Below are 23,513 nucleotides of genomic sequence, written 5' to 3'. Positions count from 1 at the left end.
CCCAACACAATTTCTGCTTTGCAACCCTACACAAACCCAGAGACGACCCTGAGGAGCCTGCTCCATCCAAGACCTCCCACCCTGTGGGAGCAGTATTTTCTGCAAACCCAACCTGTGGGCCAAGGCTCTTGACTCCTCAGACTTCTAACGGACTGTGAGGCAAATGCTGTCCTTAGGGCTGGGGTGGGAGGTCCAGTAGTCGCCCAGCTCAGGAAGTCCTTCTAGAATTAGTCTCTGTGGTCGAAGCAGGACTGGGAGTCGGGGAAAAAAGAGACCACACTAGTCTCTGGGCTCCAGAGGTCCCCAGGTGCTCTGAGAGCTCATCTCCTTTGGGACCAGGAGATTGAGTCCACAGCTCCCGCCTCAAGAGTCTTTCTGACATAACAGACAAAAAAAGCCCAACTGCCAAACGCAGACTTTGCCTCGGGCAACTAAATTTATTAGCAAGAAACTTTTTTGTCAGCCCAGTACTGACCAACAAAATACATTGTTAATAAAGGATAACAAATCTTCACTTAATTAATAAAACATCCTCAAGCAGTTACAACAAAAAATAAAGTTGGATTTCTGTTTAATTTAAAAGCCTCAAAAATAACAAGCAATATGTTTTTTAAAACATGTCATAGACACACTTGTCTATTATACAATATACACTGTACACAATGGAGCTTGGGCAGGTAGGGTGCTGACGGCGTGAAGGGGTCAGGATGGAAGGTGTTTTCATGTGAGTCCAGATTTGAGTTGAAATGTGTCATTTAGAAAAGAACTGTTAAAGTGAGAAAAAACCAAAAAATACAAAAAAAAAAAAAAAAAAAAAAAAAGACCCTCCTATGCGCAGCATTGCCCCCAAACCCCTAAACTGAACGCAGGTGAGGGGAGGCGACTAGCAAAGAAGGGAAGGGAGCAATTAAATAAATGTCTTTAAAGCACGCACGTCCACAGTGTTCATCATCTGAAGTTGAGTATAAGGCAACGTTCTCCGTAGAAAAGAGGGAGGGGGAGTCCTCGGCGTCTGACCTTTCATAGGAAGTTGGAATGTCTGGAGGAGAGCCACGCAGGGCTGGGCAGTGGAGTGGAGGCAGCCTCCCACCTCCCCAGAGGTGGGTGTCAGTGGGAGGCTGGGTACAGGGCCCCAGGGTGTCCCTAGCGGCCCAGGAGGAGTTAATTGATGGGGACAAGGAGGCACAGTGGGGGAAAAGGGGGCATGGCACAATGGGACTCTGGCAGTGTTGAGGAGGGGGTGGGGTAGGGATGGGGGGCTCACTTTGCTCCTCGACGGAGTGAAATGTATGTTTTTTCCTTTGGAAATAAGGGTCCCCACGCGTCCTGGTTTAGAACGTCTCATTGGGCATGGCCAGTGTCCATAGCCTGGGCAGGCCAGGAGCTCATGGTGAGAAGGGCAGAGCCTTTAGAAGGAGAACACAGGAATAGAGTCCCTCCCTGTGGGGACACAGCCACAGAACAGGAGTGGGGTGAGGGCTGCCCAGGGCAATTGTGGGCACCTGTCCATCATGGACTCAGGGCCGGCCAATCAGATGGGGGGCGTGTTCCATCTTCAGGGCCTCTTGTCTCAGTTAGCCTTACAAGCCCTTCGTGCCTAGGTGGGTCTTGTAATGCTTGGTGAGGTGGTCACTCCTCATGAAGCGCTTCTGACACTGAGCACACTCAAAGCGCTTGTCCCCTGGGAAGAAGAAATAGCTGTTACCAAAGAGGGCATGCAGTATCACTGCCCCAGCCTCAGAAAGGAGAAGCCCCAGAATGTGAGAGCCCCTGGAAAAGCACCGCTAACAGCCCCTCCTGTGGTCTACTGGTCGCACCTCTCTGCTCCAGCTGCCCCGTCACCTCCCTCCAGTCCATCCCTGTCCCTCAGTGCTTGCCCAGGCTGCTAGTCCTTGAGCCTCGGTATACCTGCTTCATTCTGAACTATGTCCCACGGATGTTAAACCTTCGTCAACACCTTCCTCCTTGCAGGAAGCTGTCTCAGCCCTGAGCACCACAGTGACCATGTGTCTGAGGCACGTCCCCCACCTCCAGTGTCTGCTCCACTACATCATCACTACAACAGCATCTGCCAGTGTGCCCTGTGGACCACTGGGCATGCCCACAACAACCTTCAGGCACCTTCTATAGTGTGGCACTTTCTATAGTGTGCATTAAAGCGCATAATAGTGAGAGCAGTCTTACTAGCAAACTGGCTGCCATCGAGGCAGGCTTGCAGTAAGCCAGGCATGTCGGAGCAGGCTGTAATCTCAGCATTTAGGAAATAGGAGAAGTGCCATAAATTTAATTAAGGCAAACCTCGGCCACACAGCAAAATGTTGTCTTAAAACCCTGGGTCTGGGACTCACACTTGTGATCCCAACAGCTGGAGTCTGAGGCAGGACTGCTGTAAGGGGAGCCTGGAACACTTAGCTCAATCTTGTTATGGCTCCTTCTCCCAAACCAAGAGGGGCAGGCCAAGAAGGGAGACAAGCTTGGGGCTTAGTTCACAGTGCTTTACAGAGGCTGAACCAGAAGGACCTTAGGTCCTCAAACAAACTGGCATATCACCAGTACTCATTTTTTAAAAAGTGCATGGCCCTGAGAGCCCAAGGGCTTGGGTTAGAATCCAACTTGCCCACCACTAGCCACTTGTCCAGGCCTCAGCAAAGTGGCCGTCACTGAGGCACCCCTCCCAGGCCTGACCGGGACTAACTTACCTGACAGTGCTAAACACAGCATCTGGCACACTGCATCACTGCTCAGGGCTTGTTTTGTCTTGGGACTTTTCTTGCTTCTGACACAATCTGTCATGTTACCTGGGCTGGCTCTGAATTCCTGATCCTCCTGCCTCAACCTCTCTACTGACGGGATGAGAGTTGCCTAGTTCAGTGCTTGTTAAACAACAGCAGAAGTGACAAGAGCTCAAGGTGGTGTGGTGCAGCTTCTGACTCTGGGCAACCTCTCAGTGGCTTTGTGACCTCCCTGGGTAGTGTGGACCGTGTAGAAGCTCCCAAACAGGCAGGGGTGATGGTGCACAAAGGACAGATGAGGGCATAGGGGAACTGACCTGTGTGGGTTCGAGCATGTCGCTGGAGTTCATCGCTCCGTGTGAACCTCTTTCCACAGAAGAACCAGTTGCAGACAAAGGGTCTCTCACCAGTGTGCAGGCGGACATGGGCCCGGAGCAAGGATGTCTTCCGGAAAGTCTTTCCACAGTCTGGGATGTGGCACACATGCTTCTTCTTGCCCTGCTCCCCAGACCTGAGGGATTGGGTTCAGCATGGGGGGAGGAAGTGGGAAGAGGGAAGGAAGAGAAGCCACAGCAGGTCAGGTCAAGACTTGTCCCACTCAGTGACCTGTGGAACAAACAGGGGTGTGGGTTTGGCCCCAGGTCGGGCATGTTACCTCTTTTCCCCATCCTTGCAGTTGGGACATGTGCAAGCCATGCGCCGCCGTTTCTCCCCAGGCTGGGCCTCTCCTGCTAGGGCCTGCTCCATCTGCAGCTGGATCTGGGTGGGGCTGAGCCCACTGATGGTCAGGTTGTTTCCAGAAACGTTCTGCACTGTCAGCTGTTGCTGCCCTGTGGGAGAGAGAAGGGCATGGTTCTGGAAAGAAAGCCCAGGCTGGCCCTTCTCTCTCTTTCTCTGGTTAAAGAAGAATCATGGGGCCTCATAACACTGGAGGGCAGAGGCCTCCCTGAGATTCTACCCTTGTTAGCAGGAAACTCGCCTAAGAATTTTTGTTCATGGGCTTTGGGGGAAATCACTCTAGGCCTCCTTGTCCTCTCTCTTTATGTCTCCTAAAAGTGGACAAACCAAATGCATAAAATGCTAGCCGTTCATCAGGGATGAGGAGAGCCGTGAACTCTCATTACCCCCAGAAAGCTGCGTGACTTCCGGGTGCAGAACGTAGCCTGCTTTGCTAGGCAGCTTCAGCCCACCCTCTCTCTTCTTAATTTTTTGTTTTGTTAAAGATTTATTTATGTATTTTATGTATATGGATGTTTTGTCTGTGTGTATGTCTACATACCAGGAAAGGGCATTAGATCCTACGAGACTAGAGACTGTTGTGAGCCACCATGCGGGTGCTGGGAAGAGCAGCCAGTGTTGCTAAGCGCTGAGCCGTCTCCCAGTCCCTCTCCGTCTTTCTTGGGGCTGCACTAACAGCATGTCTCATCATCAGCTCTTGTGTAGCACAAGCTGGTCCTGCTGCCCAGGACACCCCTCCCTGCCTCCCACTCTCAGCTGCAGCCCTCCTTAGCTGCATGGTGATGGCACGTGCCTTTAATCACACCGCTCAGGAGGCAGGTGCTGTTCTTATCTATAGTGAGTTCCAGGACAGCCAGAACTACACAGAGAAACCCTGTCTTGAAACACACTGTCTCCCACTCTCCAAAAGAAGCCTTGACTTCCTTTACATGGTATGGCCCTAAGTCAACTGACCTGGGCAAGTGACCAGCCAAATTAATATAGTTTGTATATTACTTGGACACATCTGTTTTCTCTATCATCATTCAACACCTGCCGTTATCAAGTGGTCATGTGACTTACTATCTCACAGGACTACTGTAGGACCAAGTGTAAAGACAGATAAACATGGACATGCCATGAGGCTGGAGGGGACCAGGCAAATGCTGGGCATCATCTTGGATGGACAGCATCCTCATGGCTGACACCGGAAATCCCAGGAGCCTGGCTCAGGAGTCCCATATGCTGAATGCAAAGCCCTGCTGCCAGTACCCTCCTGGCTTCAGGACTTCCCCTCACCGCCAGTGTTGGTGATGGTGACAGGCACACCCTGGACTTGGACACCGTTGATGTTGATGGTCTGCATGGCCTGAGCAGCTGCTGCCAGCTGTGCAGTGCTCAGGCTGATGACGCTCCCAGCGGGTGCAATCTTTGGCAGGGGTCGCTCTTTTCGGAGAATTGCAGCTGAATGTTTTTTGCTGGTGCCACTCAGATGGGGAGCTCGGATTGCAGGGCTGTTACAGGTGACGGTTGATGTGGTTGCCGCTGTTGCTGGGGGGCTGTCCTGGACAAGGACTGTCTGTACCTCACCAGAAGGTGTACGGATGTAAACCTGAGGGGCCAGAAAAAAGAGAGTGCCCTAAGAGAGATGGCAGCATAGCCTTCCTTATCCAAGGGAGAACTGGGACACCTTTGTCACCTCATCCAGCCCAAGAATAACTTGTGCACTATTGATGTTTAACAGGGCCAATGATGCCCTGCACTAAACTGGCATGAGCTGGTTACTGACTTGCAACCAAACTTTTAATCCACTTAACATGGAAAAATATTAACTGCTAAATCTCAAAACTGGAAGATGAATAAAAAAGCACAATGCCAGCATGGGCTACAAAGTGACATGGAGGCCAGCTTAACCACACAGCAAACTGTCTTTAAAAAGAAGGGGCTGGAGAGACGGGCCAGTGGTTACAAGGATCAGCTGCTTCTCCAGAGGACCCAGATTTCCCAGAATCCACATGGTGGCTTACAACCACCTGTAACTCCAGCTCTAGGGGATCCAATTCCCTCTTCTGATCTTCTCAGGCACGAGGCATGCTCACATACTTTGCTCACAGGCACAGTACACGTACATATACATGCAAGCAAACCACATATATAATAAAGTAATAAATCTAAAAAATTGTTTAAGAGGAACACAATATTTATCTTATCCCAAAATGTCTCTCTTCAAAATACTAATGAAACACAAAGAGGAAGAAAAGTAAAGTTTATGTCCAGTGTGTGTGTGTGTGTGTTTATGTGTGAGAGTATGGGTGCATGTGTGGAAGTCACAGGACAACCTTGGGTGTGAGTCCTTGCCTTCGTGTGAGATAGGGCCTCTTGTTCACTACCGCATATGCCAGGCTGGCTGGCTCATGAAGCTTCTGGTTCTCCTGTCTCTGCCTCTCACCTCTCTGTGAGCACTGGGATGGCAAATGCAAGCCACTCATGGGAATATCACAAACCAACTCAGGGGCATTCTACAAAACAACTGGCCTGTGGCCTTCAAAAGCAGCAAGGTCATGACTGTCCAGTAAAAGGGGAAGTAGAGCTGGGGGAGTAGTTCCGGATGTAGCTCCGTGGGGGTGGGGGCTTGATGAATTCTTTCTGAGAGATCTGACTAGAGAGATGTGACAACCGCATGTAAGATGGATAGTGTCCTTAGGCACTGTTGGACATACTAACCAAAGCATGCAGTGAAACCTGAGTGGTGCCTCCCCGTTAGACACCAGCAGTTCACCAGTGAGTTTCAGGCTTGAAGGCTGCAGTGTGCCTGTGTGGGAGGATTAAAGCATTTGGAAGTGGGAGGAGGAACATGGTGGAGTTCACACTTAAATGATCCAGAGAGAAAAAAATCCTTTGTAAAACTGTGATTTTAATTGGGGTTATTTTTATTCCTGAATACTGAAGATAGTTTTTAGTTAAAGGATAACATATAAACCTGCTATCCCTTAATACATTCGGAAGACTCTTATCTCTTTCCAGTTCTGTCGTATGTAGCCCATTTAAAAATCTTATGTTGTACTTGTTCTTTCTCTGAGGTAGTAATGGCTGGCTGAGCAGTTTGGGGGAGGGCAAGAAGGAGAGAGAGGACCTGCCCCCTTCTCCATTCTCTTCTGCTGGCCTCTGACACCAAGTCAGGTGAGGGGGACCCACCTCTCCCTTGGGTAGATACCGAGTAGATGTTAAACACTGTTTGGTTTTTGCTATTACTGTACTGTGTGTGGGTACTTTGTCTAATGTCTGTCTATCTAAGGTGTGACTGGTGCAGACGCCTCCACAGGAGGACGCTGAGCCCTCTGGGCCACAGGAGGATGCTGAGCCCTCTGGACCAGCGTGGAGTTGCAGAACCACGTGAGTGCTGGGACTCATGCTTGGAGCCTCTGGAATAAGGAGCTAGTCTCTCAGCCATGACCCATCTCTCCAGCCCCATGCTGAGCACTGCTCAAGTCTGCCACAATCGCCAGGCCTGGGGGCATGCCCGTCAGTCCAGCCTCTGCCTCCTGAAGGCGTGTTCACAGCTGTGAACCACTGCACCCCACTCAACTTTCAAACAGTCTTTTATGTTTTTCGAGACAGGGTTTCTCTGTGTAGCCCTGGCTGTCCTGGAACTCACTCTGTAGACCAGGCTGGCCTCGAACTCAGAAATCCGCCTGCCTCTGCCTCCCAAGTGCTGGGATTAAAGGCGTGCGCCACCGCTGCCCGGCTCAAACATTCATTCTGAGCACTCCTTCTCATGGTCATTTCCCTGTACAGCAGCAGACACTGGGGATGGAGCAGTTTGACTCCCGTGGCTGCTGGAGTCTCTTACTGCCCTGCCTGCCTCGAGCAACATTAGGCTGTCTGTTCTTGTCTGCTTCTAGAGAGGGCTGAGCTGGGAACATAAAGGAGCAGCAGCTGGGAGGTGGTGGTGCATGCTTTTAATCCCAGCCCTCAGGAGGCAGACACAGGCAGATCTTTGAGTCTGAGGCCAGCCTGGTCTACAAAAAAAAGAGGAGGAGGAGGAAGGAAGGAAAAAGCAGCAGAGATTGCAAAGTGACAGAAGCAGCTACAAAAGCAGCAAGGTGACCAGCCACATGGCAGCTAAAAAGACAGAGTTGAACAGCTGGCAGACTGGCCAGCTGACTTGACAGCAGCAAAAGCAGAAAGAGCTGTGATTACACTTTCTGAAACTAGAGGTCACCATGTTGAGTGGACTGTTTTCTTCCTTAGGAGGCACCTAGACTAGCCGGGACCACACATGCCCACGTGCTTACATGCACACACACAATGAAGGACTTGGAAGGAAAACCTCTCTGGGGGAGGATGGCTGAGGTGGAAAGAAGCAAGGATATACCTTACACTTGTAATCCCAGCACTGAGGCTGGAGCAGGAGAATTCCAAGTTTGAAGCCAGCTTGGGCTGGGCAGTGGGCAAAGGCCCACCTGGGATACACAGGGAGACCCTGTCTCAAAACCGGAAAAAGACCTGGCTGTCCCACCTGTTAATTTTTCTTGCCATGAGCAGTGGTCAGCATTTTTCCTCCTGAACTTTCTTACTTTACACCAGATTCTATGGTTCTGGCTCAAATTCTCATTCTTGCTGTTATATGTAATCTTATGATAAATACTTTATTATGAAAGTACACATATCTACCCTGTTATGCCCCCAGAGCTACCCCATAAGGAAAGAATACAACAGACCAGATATCTATCTGATTTCTACAGGTCAGGACTACTGGGCCTAAGATCTGAAGAGACCCCCAGGGCAGAAGCCATTTCTTGCCCACCCCAAATGATGGTGACTCCAGCTTCCCATCAGATCTGGTGATGATCTGCTTCAAGTTTCAAAAGCAAGCCAAAAGGGTGAGCAGAGGAGAGGGAGGCAGGGCAGAGGGACTGTGGTACCTGGGTTGGTGTTGGTTCAGTTGTCTGGATCTGAAAGTTCTGGGAGGGCTTCTGGGGAACGGTTGGGAGGGTGGCAGAGGCAGCTTGCACCACCCGCAATGCCTGCTGGGGGATCTGGACCACCTGTTGCTGCTCAGCCTTGGGTGGCACCACCTGGACTTGCTGGACCACAGCTGGCTGGCCCCCACCGGGGCTCTGGACAATCAGCAGGTTGTTTCCTGCCTGGATGATGTTGTCTGCCGTGGTCTCTATCAGCACCGTCTCCACCTGCTCAGCCACAGCTACCGATGGCTGTGACACAGGAAGGCTCTTCTTCCTGGCTTTTTTGTTAGTCTTAGACATTGGGGTGGGGGGGCTCTCAGTGAGGAGCTGAGCAGGGGCCCCAATATCGCTGGTGTTCACCAGGTTGTTGAGTGGCAGGGTGAGCGTCATGTTGCCACTTCCACCTGTCAGCTTCACCACACCAGCCCCACTCTGCACAGGGGTGGGAGTCGTATTTGACTTCTGGACAGGAGCTGGCTTGATAGGGACAGGCTTATGGCCGGATGTTGACGGGGTGATGATGGCTTGGTTGGTGCCTGGGATGATCTGGATCTGGTTGGTGAGACTGGGCTGCACCTGGATGGTCTGGGAACTGCTCCCTTGAATCTGAGGGACTTGGTACTGGATACTTGCATTTGACCGGCTCCCTTTGTTGATGAGGGTGGGGTTCTGGATTGCAAACACAAACTGCCCTCCAGGATAGGAGGCACTCAGCTGGGAGCCCTGGATCTGAAGTATATTTCCTTTCGATGACAAGATGCTAAAGCTATTCTTGCAAGGACTGAGAGGGAGAGGGGCAGGTTTAATAGGGACCAGTTTCCTTGGGGTAGGCTGGGGGGGAGCAGGCGGTGTCACTGCAGCTTCAACAGCTGGGGGGCCAATTTTGCTACATGTCGCAGCAAGCAGGGCCAAGGGAGATGGCTGGGAATCCTGCAAAAACCAGCAGAAGAAAGGAGTGAGATGGGCTGACTAACTAGACACTGCCTTCGGAGATCCTGTCATCTCAGCAGCTCCCCAACCCTGAGTTCTTCCCCACCGGTGGCAAGCTACAGACCAATAGCATAGGCTCTTCTCCCCCTGGCCTTGCTGGCTGAGTGTTAACAGGGATAACGACACACCCAGGTATCAGATGGAAATCTACCAAGTCAGCACAGGAGGCAGAGGAGAGGTGATGGGGAGGGAAGATGACATGAACTAGCTTTCAATAAGGGGTGTCTGGTTTTGTTCTGCAGTGTGTGTTGTATACATGTATGCATGTTCGTATAGATATGTAGATACTTTTGAGTCAGAGTATGTGGAGGCCAGAGCCTAATGTTAAATTCTCACTCTGTGACTCTACCTTGTTTATTAAATTATTTATTTAATGTATTTGGGTTGTTTTGCCTACATGTATGTCTATGTATCGCTCGAGTACTTGTACTTGATGCTTCCAGCGGCCAGAGAGGGCATCAGATCACTTGCCACTGGAGTATGAGCCCCCGTATCAAAGCCGGTCCTCTGGAGGCGCAGCCAGTGCTCCTAACCACTGAGCACCTCTCCGGCTCCTTACCTTAATTTTTGAATCTGAAACTCACTGACTGGGCAAGACTAGTTGGCCAGTGAACGTCAGTGGATTCCTCTCTGTCTGCCTCTCTTGTGTACTACTAAGCCCAGCTCAGCTTTTTAAATGGGTGCTTGGAATTGAACTCAGGTACTCGTGCACGTGCAGCAAGGACTTTACTAACAGCCATGGCCCCAGCCCCAGGGGCCAAGTGTGACACTGCTCTTTTTGTCTGACCCGACTTTGACATCTTAGCCAGGTGACTATGTCTTAGTTCAGAAATGAGAATAAGCATATCTCTCTGGGTGTCTGCAGTGAGAGCAAACGGGTCTGAGTGAGGCAGAAAACCCACTTGAGCAATCCACCCAGGCTCTGGCCCCTCACAGCCCACTGTGTACTTGCCTGGGTCGTAGCGGCAGCAGGCTGCAGGTAGTCACTGGGACTGACAGCAGCAGTGGCGGCCATGCTCATCTGTGGATCTGTAGGGAGAAAGATGGGGGATATAAAAAACACCTGAAGAGAACCCAAGGCCCCTTGCCTCAGCCTTTTTTTTTTTTTTTTTTTTTTTCCTTTTTATATTTTTTCCTCTGAGCTGCTTTTCCAACAGGTAAATGGTTTGTCCTGCAAAGCCAAGCTCTAACATCACAGCCCCGGGCTTGTCAAGGTGACCATTTCCTTTGGTTACACTCATCTATTCAGGCCAGGCCTGCCTTCACCACATTGTCCCCACAACCATCCATAGAAGACTGGGAAAACTGGGAGACTCCTGTGTCAGGACAGGCTGTGGTGAGTCGAGTGCCCCCTGGTGGACACTGGTGGCCCTCTAGATCTGAATCTCTTCATTGGGGCAAAGCCTCTAGCCAAGTCTTGTTCTAAGGCGAGCTACCAGCTCAATCCAGCTGGAGCTAGATGTGAACCAGTCTGGGAGTGAAGAAAGGCCAGGCCAGCATTCCTGAGCAGCAGGACATACCTGTCCTAGTCTAAAGGCTGTCGCTCAACCTTCACACAAAGACACAAAGGCCCCAGGAACCAGAAGATGGCAATTCCTTAAATCAGCAGTTCTCAACCTATGGGTCATGAAGCCAATGTAAATGCTTTTGAAGAAGTTTGCTAACTTCTTCAAAAGCATTTACATTGCACTTCATAACAGTAGCAAAATTACAGCTGTGAAGTAGCAGAAAAAAATAATTTAATGTTTGGGGGCCACCACAGCATGAGGGGCTGTATTAAAGGGCTACAGTGTAAGGAAGGCTGAGAACCAGTGCTGTAAGTGATCTTACACCTTCACGTAGGACATGATATGACTGTGTAGGTCATACACCAGGCAGAGCTAACAACTACAAAAAAGAATGAACACTGAGTGAATTCCATTTTTGTGTAGGTATAGTAATAGCTGGCAGAATTTTTCTCATTTTACTGCATTTTCTCATTTCCCCACAATTGGATAGTTGACCCCCATCCATAGCCATAGGTTCTGTAGCCACAGATTCAGCCAACCATGCATCAAAAAAATGTCGGTGCTACATAATCTGCAGATGATTTACAGTATACAGTAGATGTAGCTTATATGTAACTTCCACACAATTATAGAAAAGTCTTCAACATCTATGGCTTCTGCTATCTCCAAGAGCTCCTGGAGCCAATCTTCTGTGGGTACTAAGGGATCACTGTATCCTCCTATAATTTTTAAGTTTATTTTTACTTTATTTGAGACAGGAATCTTGCACCATATCCCAGGTTGGCCTAGAACTCATTAGTTAGCCTCCCGAGGGCTAGGATTACAGTGCCACCAGGCCCAGCCACTTACTTTTAATAAGGGAGAAACTAATAAAGGAAATTCTACCTTGCACTTAAGTTTGATTTAAAAGGCAAACAAGATTGGGAGCTGGAGAGATGGTTCAGTGGTTAAGAACACTGGCTATTCTTCTAGAGGACCCATGTTCAATTCCCAGCACCCACATGATGATCACAGTCCTCTGTCACTCCAGTTCTAAGGGATCTGATGACCTCTTCTGGCCTCCAGTGCATGCTGCACACATGCAGATGGTATAAACGTACATGCAGGAAAAACCCATACATGTACAATTTTAAGCAAACTAAGGGCAAACAAAAGGCTGGATGTGGTGGCACATGCCTTTAACCTCTCAGCATGTGGAGGCAGAGGAAGGGGTCTCTAGGAGGGTGAAGCCAGCCTGGTCTACATAGTGAGTTCCAGGCCAGCCAGGGTTACACGCTGAGCCCAGTGCCCCAAAGAACAAAGAAATACAAACACACACACACACACACACACACACACACACACACACACACACACACACACAGGAAAAACGAAGTCCTAAGAGCTTGGGGTGAAAGACTCTGCCATGGAAAAGTCAAATCACTAAGGCAAAACAACTGGGAAGTCAGGCTGGTATCCCAGACATTAGGAAAGCAAATTCCAGGAAACAGAGAGATGGGGAAGACAGCTAGGGAAACTCAAGGGACAAAAGCTCAGGAACTGAGCCCATGTCAGGAGTCTGGTGAGGACAGAGCTCAGGGAGAAACACAACCATTCATGCTTGTTTTTTCAGGCCCCTGAAAGATAAAAGGTAAAGGAGAAACAGGTAGGCTGGCTGGCCAGGAAGCAACACAGTGCCATCAGTGGTCACCAGGCCTCAAGCCCTGAGACACCAATCTCTCTCTGTAGAATCACTGCAGTTATGAAGGAACAACCACAGATAAAAGCATGCAGTTGCAAAAACCCATCCTGTGGGCTTTGAAAGGTTCTAGATGGACCCACCGGTAAAAAGCATGCACCATGCATTTTGTTTCAACTCACATTGAAATGCTCATAATATTTTTGTGAAGAAGGAGGAAATGAAGGCAGGGTGATCATATAACTTAGGACTAAGAGTTGGTGGGTATGAGCAAGTTATCTCCAACTCAGACTGGGCTCAGGACCAGGGAACACAGGCATCTTGGCTCTTTTTACTGGCATGTTTTCCTTATGGTAATTGTCATTTTATTTTAATTAATTATTTACTTACTGAGTGTCACACTAGTCTAGCTTTTGTTTTCAACTGCTGGAATTTAAGGCATGCACCACCATGTTTGGCTAACAAAAGCTATTTTAAAAAATACCTAAAAAATTTCAATTATAAGATAAAAAAATAATATTGCCATATATTATTCCCCACACAAGGCTATATTTGGAGTCTTGGGCCCATTCTAAGGGGTATTTCCAATGAGAGACTTTCAAGCTTCTGACCATGGTACTTACTCTATATGTAAGTTCAAAGGACAAAACCAAGCTACCTGTGTGGATGTTCAAGAAACCAGGTGTCTGTTTAACTCAAGATAGCTTTGAAAGACAGAACCAGCTGCCTCTGGGGTGATGTTTTCCTTTCTCTGAATTGTTGAATCAGAGACAAGATGTATATTCTGTTGGAGATGAGATAGAGATGGGGTGAAAAGTTGGACTAAATTTTCTTTCAAATGTTTATTCTTCTGAGGTGCAAGGGTGTGGCTTGGGTGGGAGAGACCCTGCCTAGCATGTGCAAGGCCCTTGGTTACATACCCAGCACATTAAAACAAAACAAACAACTAAAAGTTTTCAGATCATGTTGTGCTGATAAAAACACAAGACAAGTTAGTTGCTGGCAGGGCCAGGAAGGCAGGCAGTTGGTCTCCTAGGAGGCTCTCAAGGATTCAAGTTTACTTAACAAAACTTAGTGAATGAATGATCTCCTTCCTGAATTATGAAACACAGGGACACCGGGCGGTGGTGGCGCACGCCTTTAATTCGAGCACTTGGGAGGCAGAGGCAGGTGGATTTCTGAGTTCGAGGCCAGCCTGGTCTACAAAGTGAGTTCAAGGACAGCCAGGGCTACACAGAGAAACCCTGTCTCGAAAAAACCAAAAAAAAAAAAAAAAAAAAGAAAGAAAGAAAGAAAAGAAACACAGGGCCATGCGGTAGGCAGAGTAAAGGAAGCAGAATGAAGACAGACCAGCACTTCCTCACTGCTTCTCTCTCCCTCAGTAGCCCTGGATCTGTCAGTTTGGAAATCTGGTTGGGCTCCAAAGTTAAAGTAGCGGTTCTCAACACCTTTGAAGGAGTGTCAATTGGCCCTTTCATAGGAGCTACATATCAGATATTCTGCATATCAGATATTTGCATTATGATTCATAATAGCAAAATTACAGTTATGAAGTAGCAACAAAATAATTATATGGCTGGCAGTCACCACAACATGAAGAACAGTATCAACTGGTTGCAGCATGGGAAGGTTGAGAGCCACTGGGTCAGAGGGTAAAGCAGAGCCTACTGCTGAGGCTCTGCTCAAGGCTGCACACCTCATCTGTTCTCCTCCCCAGCTGGCTCCTAAAATACTTTAGTCTAAAACTACTATGGGTGACTCCAACTGTCACTGAGAGCCTTGCGTGGCCCCTGGGCAATCAAATGGGAGAAACATTTCCCTGCCACTGCAGAATTCTATTCTGGAAAGATAACGAGAAGGAAAGAGAGAGGCATTTGAGCTGGTGTGTGGACGTGGATGGTTAAGGAGAGGCAGACACACACCCACAGGTTCTCCGAGAAGCCTCACTCCATCTAGAACCCTGTGCTTAGAATGTGTAATGTGATGTCGGTCATGCTTGACTCCCCTCCCTCCACACTACTGAAAGCACTGCAGAGTGGGATAGAAAGCTGCAGAGGGGCTCAGATATAATTCTGTAACTGCTCCACACCGCTTCCACTATGCTATACGTCCTTCTTTCTGTGCTAGGGACTGGACACAGGGCCTCACACATGCAGAGCATAATGCTATAGCACTGAATAACAGTACCACAGCATGTGGTTGCCAAAACCTACAATTCAGCAATATAGGTAAATGAGAATTACTGCATATTTCTCCTTTTTTCATTTATTTATTTTGTGTGTGTTTGAACACATATGAAAGTTACAGAACAATTTGGAACCAGTTCTTTCCACCACGTGGGTTCTCCAGGGACTGAACCCTGGTTATCAAATTTGGCAGCAGTCACCTTATCCGCTGAGCCATATCACACACACTTACCAAATATTCATGAAAGAAAAAAGTGCATATCTCTCAGTGGTAGAATCTGGATCTTATCATGAATTTATTTCAGCTAAAACTTCCCTAAGTCTCTAGGCTGAAGTTTGGCAGTGATCTTTGATACAAGCAATAATGACCAGCACGTCTCAGCTCTAAGGAAAAGTCCTGAGGGTGTTGAACAGGGCAGCAAGGAGGAAGGAGTATCAGGTAACTGAGGAACTGAACAGAACCCAAGACTGACAGAAAAGCACCTAATTCCAGACTCTTTATAGCATCTGCGTCCACCTCTTCTCCCTCCAGCATAGCCTTCTCTTCCTGCCTCCTTGGTCAAACTTGGTAGAACACTCTGCGTCCCCTCCACCTCCCTCCACACTCGGCGGGCTGCTTCTCAGGTCACCAGACCTCTCTCCTGCTGCTGCCCTCTCCAAATTCACTCTCTCACTAAAATACTGACATTCTTCAACAAGTGTCCCTTCTCACCCAAGACCTCTTTCCTTGGGGGACTGTGTCTGTTCACATGGCTTCAGACAGCTTCCATGGCTCGCTCCCAGGTCTGTGTTTAGCCCAGCCCTCTGTGGCCCTTCACTGGGTCAGCCAGACACTCCCAACCCAGAGCATTCCTTCCTGACCTGTTTGTTCTTTCCCCTCCCAGCCTCCACAGCCCTCCCTTAGGATCCCAGGAGCTTATCTCTGTCACCCTTCCCTTGCTTAGGGCTCTTCTGTCTTTTCCAGCTGATGCTGCACCTTTAGGCCAGTTTACATTTTCCTCCCGAGCAAGACTTATTGACAGCCATTTTTTAACAGGTATATCATGTCCTTGGGGTCCTTTCTGAACTGAGATGAAGTCAGGCTTTTGGTAGCATCCAGCACCATTACAGTGAGAGTAGGCCTAAGGTAGGGCCCCACTGTTTGAGTAAGCTGTGTTGGTCTTCATTGAACTGCTGATACCAGACCTGGTTCCCGGTACAGTTCTGGGAGAGGGGGGAAACACAGAGCCTTAGGAATGTGTAGCTGCAATCTCAGCAGGACCTTGAGCATCACCTTCCAGGAGGGGAATTGGGTCTTTATTATTCTTGGTACAGTTTATCTCTGTTCTATTCACTAATTCCAAGGCGTGGTCCTTGCTTAAAAGACAGGAAGAACTCCCACCCACAGCCTCCTGGGCAGTTTTCAGTCTCTGGCCCACTCCCTTTATCCAGCCAGTTCACTTTAGGAAGACTGTCTTTGTAAACCCAGGACCCTTCCAGCCACTCCTGACTACACCTCCCCCATAGTTTGCGGAAGCTCTTCTGATAAGCTTGGAGGAACCAAGCACCCAGCCTCCTCCCTCCTCTGCCATTCCCTCTCCTGGGAGCCTGAAGCCAGCGTTTTCCCTTTGGCCTTTTATAATCCCTAGAGGTAGTTTCTCACTTACTCTCCAGAAGCAGATGACCTTGTTGGGTGCCAGTGCACACTCCTGTAGCACCCTTGGCAATGCTGGCCTCACCACAGAGTAGGGAGCATAGATGGCTCTATGCTGGAGGGGTGGGCTTTCTCTGGCCGACTGGGTTGGGAGAACATAACAGGAAAGACCCTGAGCCCCGGTTATCAAGCTGTCTGAGGATGGAACGGGGCTCAAAGTCCACACTTAGACCCTAGGCTACAGGGCTGCTTTTTTTTTTTTTTTTTTAACCTTCCCAGCTCTGGCTTCCTTAGCCCTCCACTATGGTAGCTCCCCAGCAGGAATTTCACTTTGCACAAACAGTCCTTCTGGTGGCTATTTTGGTCAGTCTAGCTGGGCCAGAAGCCAGTAAAGCAGTTTCTAAGGCCAGGCTTTCCCAGTTGCCTAGCCTGGAAGAATTCAGAAAAGCAAGCCACGGCTGGTTTTAAAGAACAAAACTGAACCTCCAGGGAAACTGGTGAATGAATCAGCCTGGATGGAGGGTGGAGGGAGCAAGATGGGCTGGGACAGACTCCACACTGTCCGGAAACTGAACACCCAGCAATCACACACAGGAAGATGACGTTCATGACTTTCATTGCAGAGCTCTGAGCAGAGGCTGCTAATGCCACAGGCCAAAAGGAGAGGACAGATATCCTCTCCATCCCAGCCCTGACCCCACCACTCAGCCATGACCTGAGATGTGCACAGGACTTCAAGAAGTTACCCTTCCTTTCTGAGCTGTGATTCCTAACCTTTCAAATTCCTCAGTCACCGAGTAGACGCCTTACTCCTATGGTTCAACTTAACTTTTTTTTAACATCTTAAACATATTTTATTTGTGTGTATATGTATGCACATTTGTATATGACTACACATATGCCATGGCCAGTATGTGGAGGTCAGGGGACAACTTTTGGAAGTTGTTTCTCTCATTCCCCCATGTGGGTGTTAGGATTGAACCATGTTGCTGGACTCAGTCTGACATGACAGGCTAACACCTTGAAGCACTGAGCTAACCAACAGGCTTCCAACTTTTCAATATCATAGTACATGAAAGCATACTTATAATTATGTTTTCCACTTTAAGTACAGTATTAAGTTACATGATATACATTTTATTATAAAATACTTTGTGGTAAATGACTTTGTCCGACTCTCAGCAAACCTAAGTAGTCTTTGGTTTTTGAGATAGAGTCTCATAGAGTTCAAGCTGGCCTCAAATTCACCAAGGACCCAAGGATGACCTTGAACTCCTTCCTGATCCTCTAGCCTCCACCTCTGGAGTGCTGTGAATACAGATGTACATCACTACACCTGGTTTTTAAACCAATGTAATATTTGGAAGGTTAGGTATATTAAAATGCATGTTTGACTCCAATCTTTTCAATTCACTGAAATCCATGTCTGTACCTGGGCAGCCAAAAAGGCCACTGATCTGTCTGTCTGTTCTCAGCACATCAAACATGAATGAAGCCACATCACTACTCTGTTCAGAGGTCATCAAGAGCATCGCATCAGACAGCCGAAGCTCCAACCTTCATGCACAGGCCTATGTGACCTGACTTCCTGTCCTCCCAGTCCCTGGGCTCCTGGGCCAGGTCCTGCTTGCTCCCACATCTGCTTGGGTCTAGCCTCCTCCCCTCACTCTGGACAGAACTGGTTCAATGCCCATCTCTTTCAGAGTTCCATGAAGTCCCCACCTCACCACGTCCCTGAAAGCCCTGTGTAACTTAACTGCCTCTCCCACACATTTTCCCGCCTTCCCTCTCTATTCTTATCCTTAGCACTTACCACTTCCCAACAAGTACTCATTAGTTACTTAATTACTGTCTTATTAAGAATGCAAAGTTCCTACAGGCACGGGTGTCTCTTTTCCTCACTGATGTACCTCTAGAACTGAGCACACAGTTGGAGCTTTCTATATTTGCTTAGTAAATCTGTGAATAAATGAATCCTGAAGGAACGAACACAGAGGGAGCACGCTGATTGGAGTTTAGAGACCAAGGAAGGCTGGGGGGCTCAATTGCTAAAGAGCTTGCCTAGCTATCGTGCACCAAGCACAGGTCCCATCCCCAGTACCCAATACAGTTAGTGTGGCCGTGCCTGTGTAAGCTGTCGGGTCAGACACTTCAGTGCAAGTACATCAACCCCACAGATGGCACTACGGCTCTGGGCTACACTTCTACCATTTCCAGTTAGCACATGCATGGGGAACAGACCATGAGAGCATCTAATTGTGAATAATCGGTCTGTCTCATTCTGAATTATTTTCTTCCAAGCATGACTGCTGTCACTCCTAGTTTGCTTGTGGCCTGGGTCACGGCATCAATGTGGGGGCAACGGGATGATGGGAACTTCAGCATGATGGAAGTAGCTCCAGGAAACCATGCAAAGCCTTTCCAATTAAGAGCAACCATCTGCGATGGGATCCAACGCCCTCTTCCGGTGAAGACAGCTACAGTGTACTCACATACATAAAATAAATAAATAAATCTTAAAAAACAAACTCAGAATTCTGTTGTAGAGAACAGGAAAAATAAAAGCAGAAGTCACCCCAAGAATCTCCTTATTTACAAGCGTGCTGCCTTTCTGCTTAGGCAGTGTCTTTGTGAGTCGTTCTCTGAGCTCCCCCAGGCTAGGATCAGCTTCTGAAAGGAGCAGTGACTTCATTCTTCTGGAGAAGAGAGGAAGGCTGGCTTGCCACTTACTCTTCTAAAACCTGGGAAATATCTTTGTCTGTTTTTTGGTTGTTTTTTTTTTTCTCCAGTTTCCAATTAAACATAAGCCAGAGGCAGAACTATTTCACTTCTAATTGTATGACCTACTAGCTATTTCCTAATCCCTATTCATAGTCACAAAAGCCATTTTGTGACTTTTTACCAAATACCACAGGAGAGGTGACAACCCCAATGAGCAAGTTCTAGGAAGACATTTAGAAACTTGCAGTGACTGCTAATTCTTCCAAATTTCTCCCTGTGACTTGACATGAATGGTACCTAAAGGTCCTAAATCACCACACAGAGGCAAACTGGCATCTCAAAGGACTTAGCCTTGGCCACCCAAGCTAAACATCTGCACTGTGTCAGCTGCTAGCTGGTTCCAGTAAGCAGTCTTGATGCTGAAACAGAGGTAGGTAAGAGATGAGATGCCCATCATCTGACTCCTAACAGCTGGACTTAGACGTAAGCTTGTGTATCGATGTGACAGGCCTGACATCTCAACGCTGCCAGGAGCTCCCTCTGGGGCACACAGAGAAGCAGCAAGATGGAATACTTTGCCCGTTCACTACCCCTGTACTGAGCAATGGCTCATCTTAGCGCATGCCAGCCAGGAGTGCACCCAGAGGAAAGGCAGTGACGGAGAGCGTTCCAGAAACACCGAGAGGTCTGGCTGTTGGCCCTGATTCTGAGCTTGCTCCTGTGTTTTGTTTTTACCTTCAGGGTCCCATGAATCAGCAGAAAAGGTTTTCTACTTCATTTGTCAACTGGAACAAATCCACTATGACACCAGGGAACTTCTCAAGAATGACCTCGGAGCCCCATTCTTGCTTAGCCTGGCAGGCCCCATACTTTCAACCACCTTTACCTTCCCACCAGGCTCCAAGAGAAGCCCAGGCCCTTCTGCCCTGGGACCTTTGGGAAACTGCTCATAAAAACATGGGTTGGTTATGAAGAAAGCTCCCTATGAGACAGAGCTGCAACTATGTTTCAGAAACAAAGGCCTGAGAGCTGGCTGTGGACACAATGAAGAAAATGGGCCATGCAGGAGTATCACAGCAGTACGCAGAAGCACCTAACAGCTGGGGACACCGCATTCTCAGCAGAACCACGCTAGCCTGCAACTCACTAAGTAACCTAGGGCGGACTCAAACTCCCAATATTCCTGCCTTAACCTCAAATACCTTAGGATTAGGTGCATCAACCACCCTCAGCCTGGGTTTCTGGTTTAGAACATCCTGGGAAGAAGTTCACAAATCCTTTAAATCACCCAAAAAGACAGTCCAGACAAGCCACCCAATAAACATAAATATATGACCTTCTCCTAACAGATTATTCCAAGTTCACAGCCCACAAGGCTTCAAACTAGGTCACATAATGCTGTCAACTCAGAGGTGCTCACGACACTCCATATACCTTTATAGTAAGGTCTCTCTGCCTCTTCCTGTCTGTGGCCACTATCCACTTGATCCAAAATAATGACTGATATTTTCAGTGTCTGCAAGCAAAGTTTCCAGTTGGATTGTAGATAAAACAAAGAAGAGATGGACTAACGGTAACTTAGAAAAAGATGTCCCGTTTCTACAGAAATGGGAGTATTCAGGGTCTAGAAAACTGCTAGAGCCTACTAGCTGGCTGCAAGAAACTTTAAAAGTCATTCTAGGGGCCACGTGGCCAACACTTGCTTAAAGAAAGCTTGGGGATTGCCACATATCCATCAATGGTCAGACTTCTCACTGCTTGGTACAAGAGACCATAACTTCTCCAAAACACTTAACCACCAGAAGAACTAAGATATTCAAGACCAAAACACTAACTTCCCTACCTGCTGGAAAGGCATGGGCTTTTTACCCAAACATCTCCATACAATTTTTTTACTGCTTTTCTTCTCTTTGACAGGCCTCCACAGGCCCAAATTTTTTGATAATTTTTAATACATATATTGGTTTTGCGCTCTCTCTCTCTCTCTCTCTCTCTGCATGTGTGTATGTGTGTCTGTGCATGTGTGTCATTGTGTGCAACAGTGTTTAAGTTGTTTCTCTTCTTCCAGGTGGGACACAAGGATTGAACTCAGGTACTCAGACTTGGCAACAAGTGTCTTTACCCACTGGGCCTTCTCAGTGATCCTGGCTCCAAGTTTAAATCAAATCCAAGTAGAGGCCGTCTGTGCAATGTCAGCAGGGATGTCAGACTCTTCCCCTCAGAGCAACTGGGTGCCCAGGGGAAGATCCAGTTATGGACAAATCCTAGTTAGTTTTCTTTGGCAGAGTCTGTGTCTTCAGCAGCCTGGCTTAGGACCTCATAATGGTGTTAGAGCAGGTTATTTTTCCTTATGGCTGTTGGTTTTAACTAAAGAGGAAATCTCTGTATGACCAAGTAGAAGGACTAGAGTTAGACAGCTCATCATCGATCACCTCAGCCAAAGATAATTCATGTTAACTGGTACCTATGTCTGTTTGATCTCTATAAACCAAGCAAATTGGTACACACCCATAACCTCAGCACTTAGGAGGCTGAGGCTGAAGCACAAGGATCTCAAGTTCAAGGCCTACACAGATTACAGGACAAATACACGATAACCAGGGCTTCATGGCAAGACCATGTTTCAATACCCTACCACCTAAATAAGAAACCACTAGAACACTGACATAAGCCCTACGGGTAGGTTCTGAGATCTGCTCCATTCACTGTCCTGAAGAATTTAAAAGAAAACAAAACACTGCGGTTATATTCATCACTGCAGACAATGGACTTCTTTGTGTCACTAATGGAAAAACGCTACTGTGGTCTGGGTTCTGTCATTCCCTCTGCAAGTCCACTGTGGCCTGGCTCACCCTAACCTTTATACCGCTAAAAATCCCATCCAAGACAGCTCAATGCTGATGATACAGCTCAGCCGTAGAGGTGCTTGTCTAACACTGGTGGCAATCTAGATTCAACCTTCATCAACACAGAGAGTGGGGGTCAACTCAGGGCTTTGTCCTCTGAAATGCCCAAGACCTTCTAGGACACAGCATGAAACAGCTGTAGTCAGTTCCTGACGGCACACACTGAAACGTTAATTGCCTTTCTGCAATGAAATCTGTATAAAGGGGACCTTGGACCAATTCGTGGCTCACAGACCACTGGCTATGGTCTGCTTCTCTCCTCTTTGACAGGCCTCCAACAGGCCCAAACTTTTTTATTTTGATATGTAATGATCCAGTAACCTCCTAAAAACTGGGAAAGTTCAGGAAAAAAAAAAAACAAAAACAAAAAACAAACGGAGTCCCCCTGGGTCAAGTTAATTATGAAACGATTAAACATGACAGACTATTAGAATCAAAACCAAGGGATGTAGTGAGGACAGGTTTCTCAACTGTCCAGAGCAGAAGACACTTCCTTTTCTACTAAAATTAGAAAGGCACTGGAAAAGAAACCTAAGAAGGGAGGAAGCTGAGCACCATCAAGCCAGCAATGCGGATGGAGGAAGAAAGCGAGCATCTATTTTATTTCTTAGGTCATCTAGATAGCGCCTACGCTTTCTTGGAATTCCAGTGCATTTTTGCCCCACCCCCCCGCCTGGGGCATCGGGCCATAGTCTGGGAGCTCGGTCAACAAGTTCTCAAACTTCTAAAATTCCAAGAGCTTGCAGATACCTAGCCGCAGGCTCAAGGGTCTAGGTATAAACCTTAAAAGCCGGTTTTTCACTCAGTAGTCATCTGCCTAGGGAGTTTCCTCCTGTCCTGACACCGTCTGGGACTGCAGTGGCCGGGCCAGGAGGCTGCAGCTCAGACCAGCAGGGCCCATCTGACTGGCACCACCGGGGTCTCAAGCCTTGGCTGCCTACAGGACGAGCCCGAGGGGGCGTCGGCCGCCTGCGTGGAGCTAACTCGGGCGCAGGCTGAAGGCCCGGCGCGACGCCGACCAAGGGGGCGAACCGGGTACCAAGCTCGCCCCGCTGCCCGTGCCGCCTGCCAGCCCCGGAAGCGCCGCCCTCCCGCCCGGGGCTCCGAGGGGCGGGGAGTCTAACGCCCCCTTCCGGGTGCCTCCGCCCGGCCGGCCAGCCGCGCTCCTCCTCCGGGCGGGAATCCTTCCTCCCCCGCCCCTCCCGTAGCCGGGCCCCGGCGCCAGTCCCAGTCCCAGGGGGGCACCCCCGGTTCCGGCCTCCCCTCCCCGAGGCCTCTACCCGTCTTCCCGACCCTTGAGGGCCGGGAAGACGCCGCCGGCAGACGCCAGGACCCACCGCTCATTACGACATCTTCCTCCCTGGCCTCCGCCGCCTCCGCCGCCACCGAGAGCCTGACACCGCCCGCCTAGCACCCGCCAATCCCGGAGCCCGCCACCGCCCGAGCGACGGCAGCTCTCACCAATAAGCGCTCGG

The 23,513-nt window shown here is 48.8% G+C and overlaps 1 protein-coding gene and 1 long non-coding RNA gene across 10 annotated transcripts in view; one reads left to right on the top strand and one right to left on the bottom strand.

The window, feature by feature from the left end:
* LOC117710536 (uncharacterized) overlaps nt 1–20,716 on the top strand; it is a 29,093-nt gene extending 8,377 nt beyond the window's left edge. Inside the window, exons 3-6 of one of the 8 annotated variants that reach the window (XR_013111063.1) lie at nt 6,534–6,629; nt 6,745–6,842; nt 8,195–8,332; nt 19,874–20,716. This is a non-coding gene — a long non-coding RNA (uncharacterized LOC117710536). Of the gene's footprint in view, nt 1–6,533; nt 6,630–6,744; nt 6,843–8,194; nt 8,809–17,886; nt 18,999–19,873 lie in introns of those variants that run through there. The other 7 variants (XR_013111066.1, XR_004607064.2, XR_013111064.1 and 4 more) reach the window with 7 other exon arrangements.
* Nucleotides 413–23,488, bottom strand: Sp2 (Sp2 transcription factor). 2 transcript variants are annotated; one of them, XM_034505457.2, is made up of 7 exons: nt 23,376–23,488; nt 10,359–10,435; nt 8,375–9,346; nt 4,749–5,061; nt 3,388–3,562; nt 3,050–3,243; nt 413–1,681 (listed from the first exon to the last, which is right to left on the bottom strand). In XM_034505457.2, exons 1-7 carry the CDS (start codon nt 23,380–23,382, stop codon nt 1,581–1,583), a joined length of 1,839 nt encoding a protein of 612 aa, XP_034361348.1. In that variant the 5' UTR covers nt 23,383–23,488; the 3' UTR covers nt 413–1,580. The 2 variants fall into 2 exon arrangements, with proteins under 2 accessions (XP_034361348.1, XP_076792007.1); XM_076935892.1 differs by lacking the exon at nt 23,376–23,488 and adding an exon at nt 16,425–16,651.
* Between the last annotated feature and the right edge of the window lie 25 nt (nt 23,489–23,513).

The sequence above is a fragment of the Arvicanthis niloticus genome, chromosome 6, assembly GCF_011762505.2.
Source record: "Arvicanthis niloticus isolate mArvNil1 chromosome 6, mArvNil1.pat.X, whole genome shotgun sequence".
NCBI lineage: Eukaryota > Metazoa > Chordata > Mammalia > Rodentia > Muridae > Arvicanthis > Arvicanthis niloticus.
Note: the sequence above shows the minus strand (reverse complement) of the source record. Positions and strands in the feature narration are given on the sequence as shown.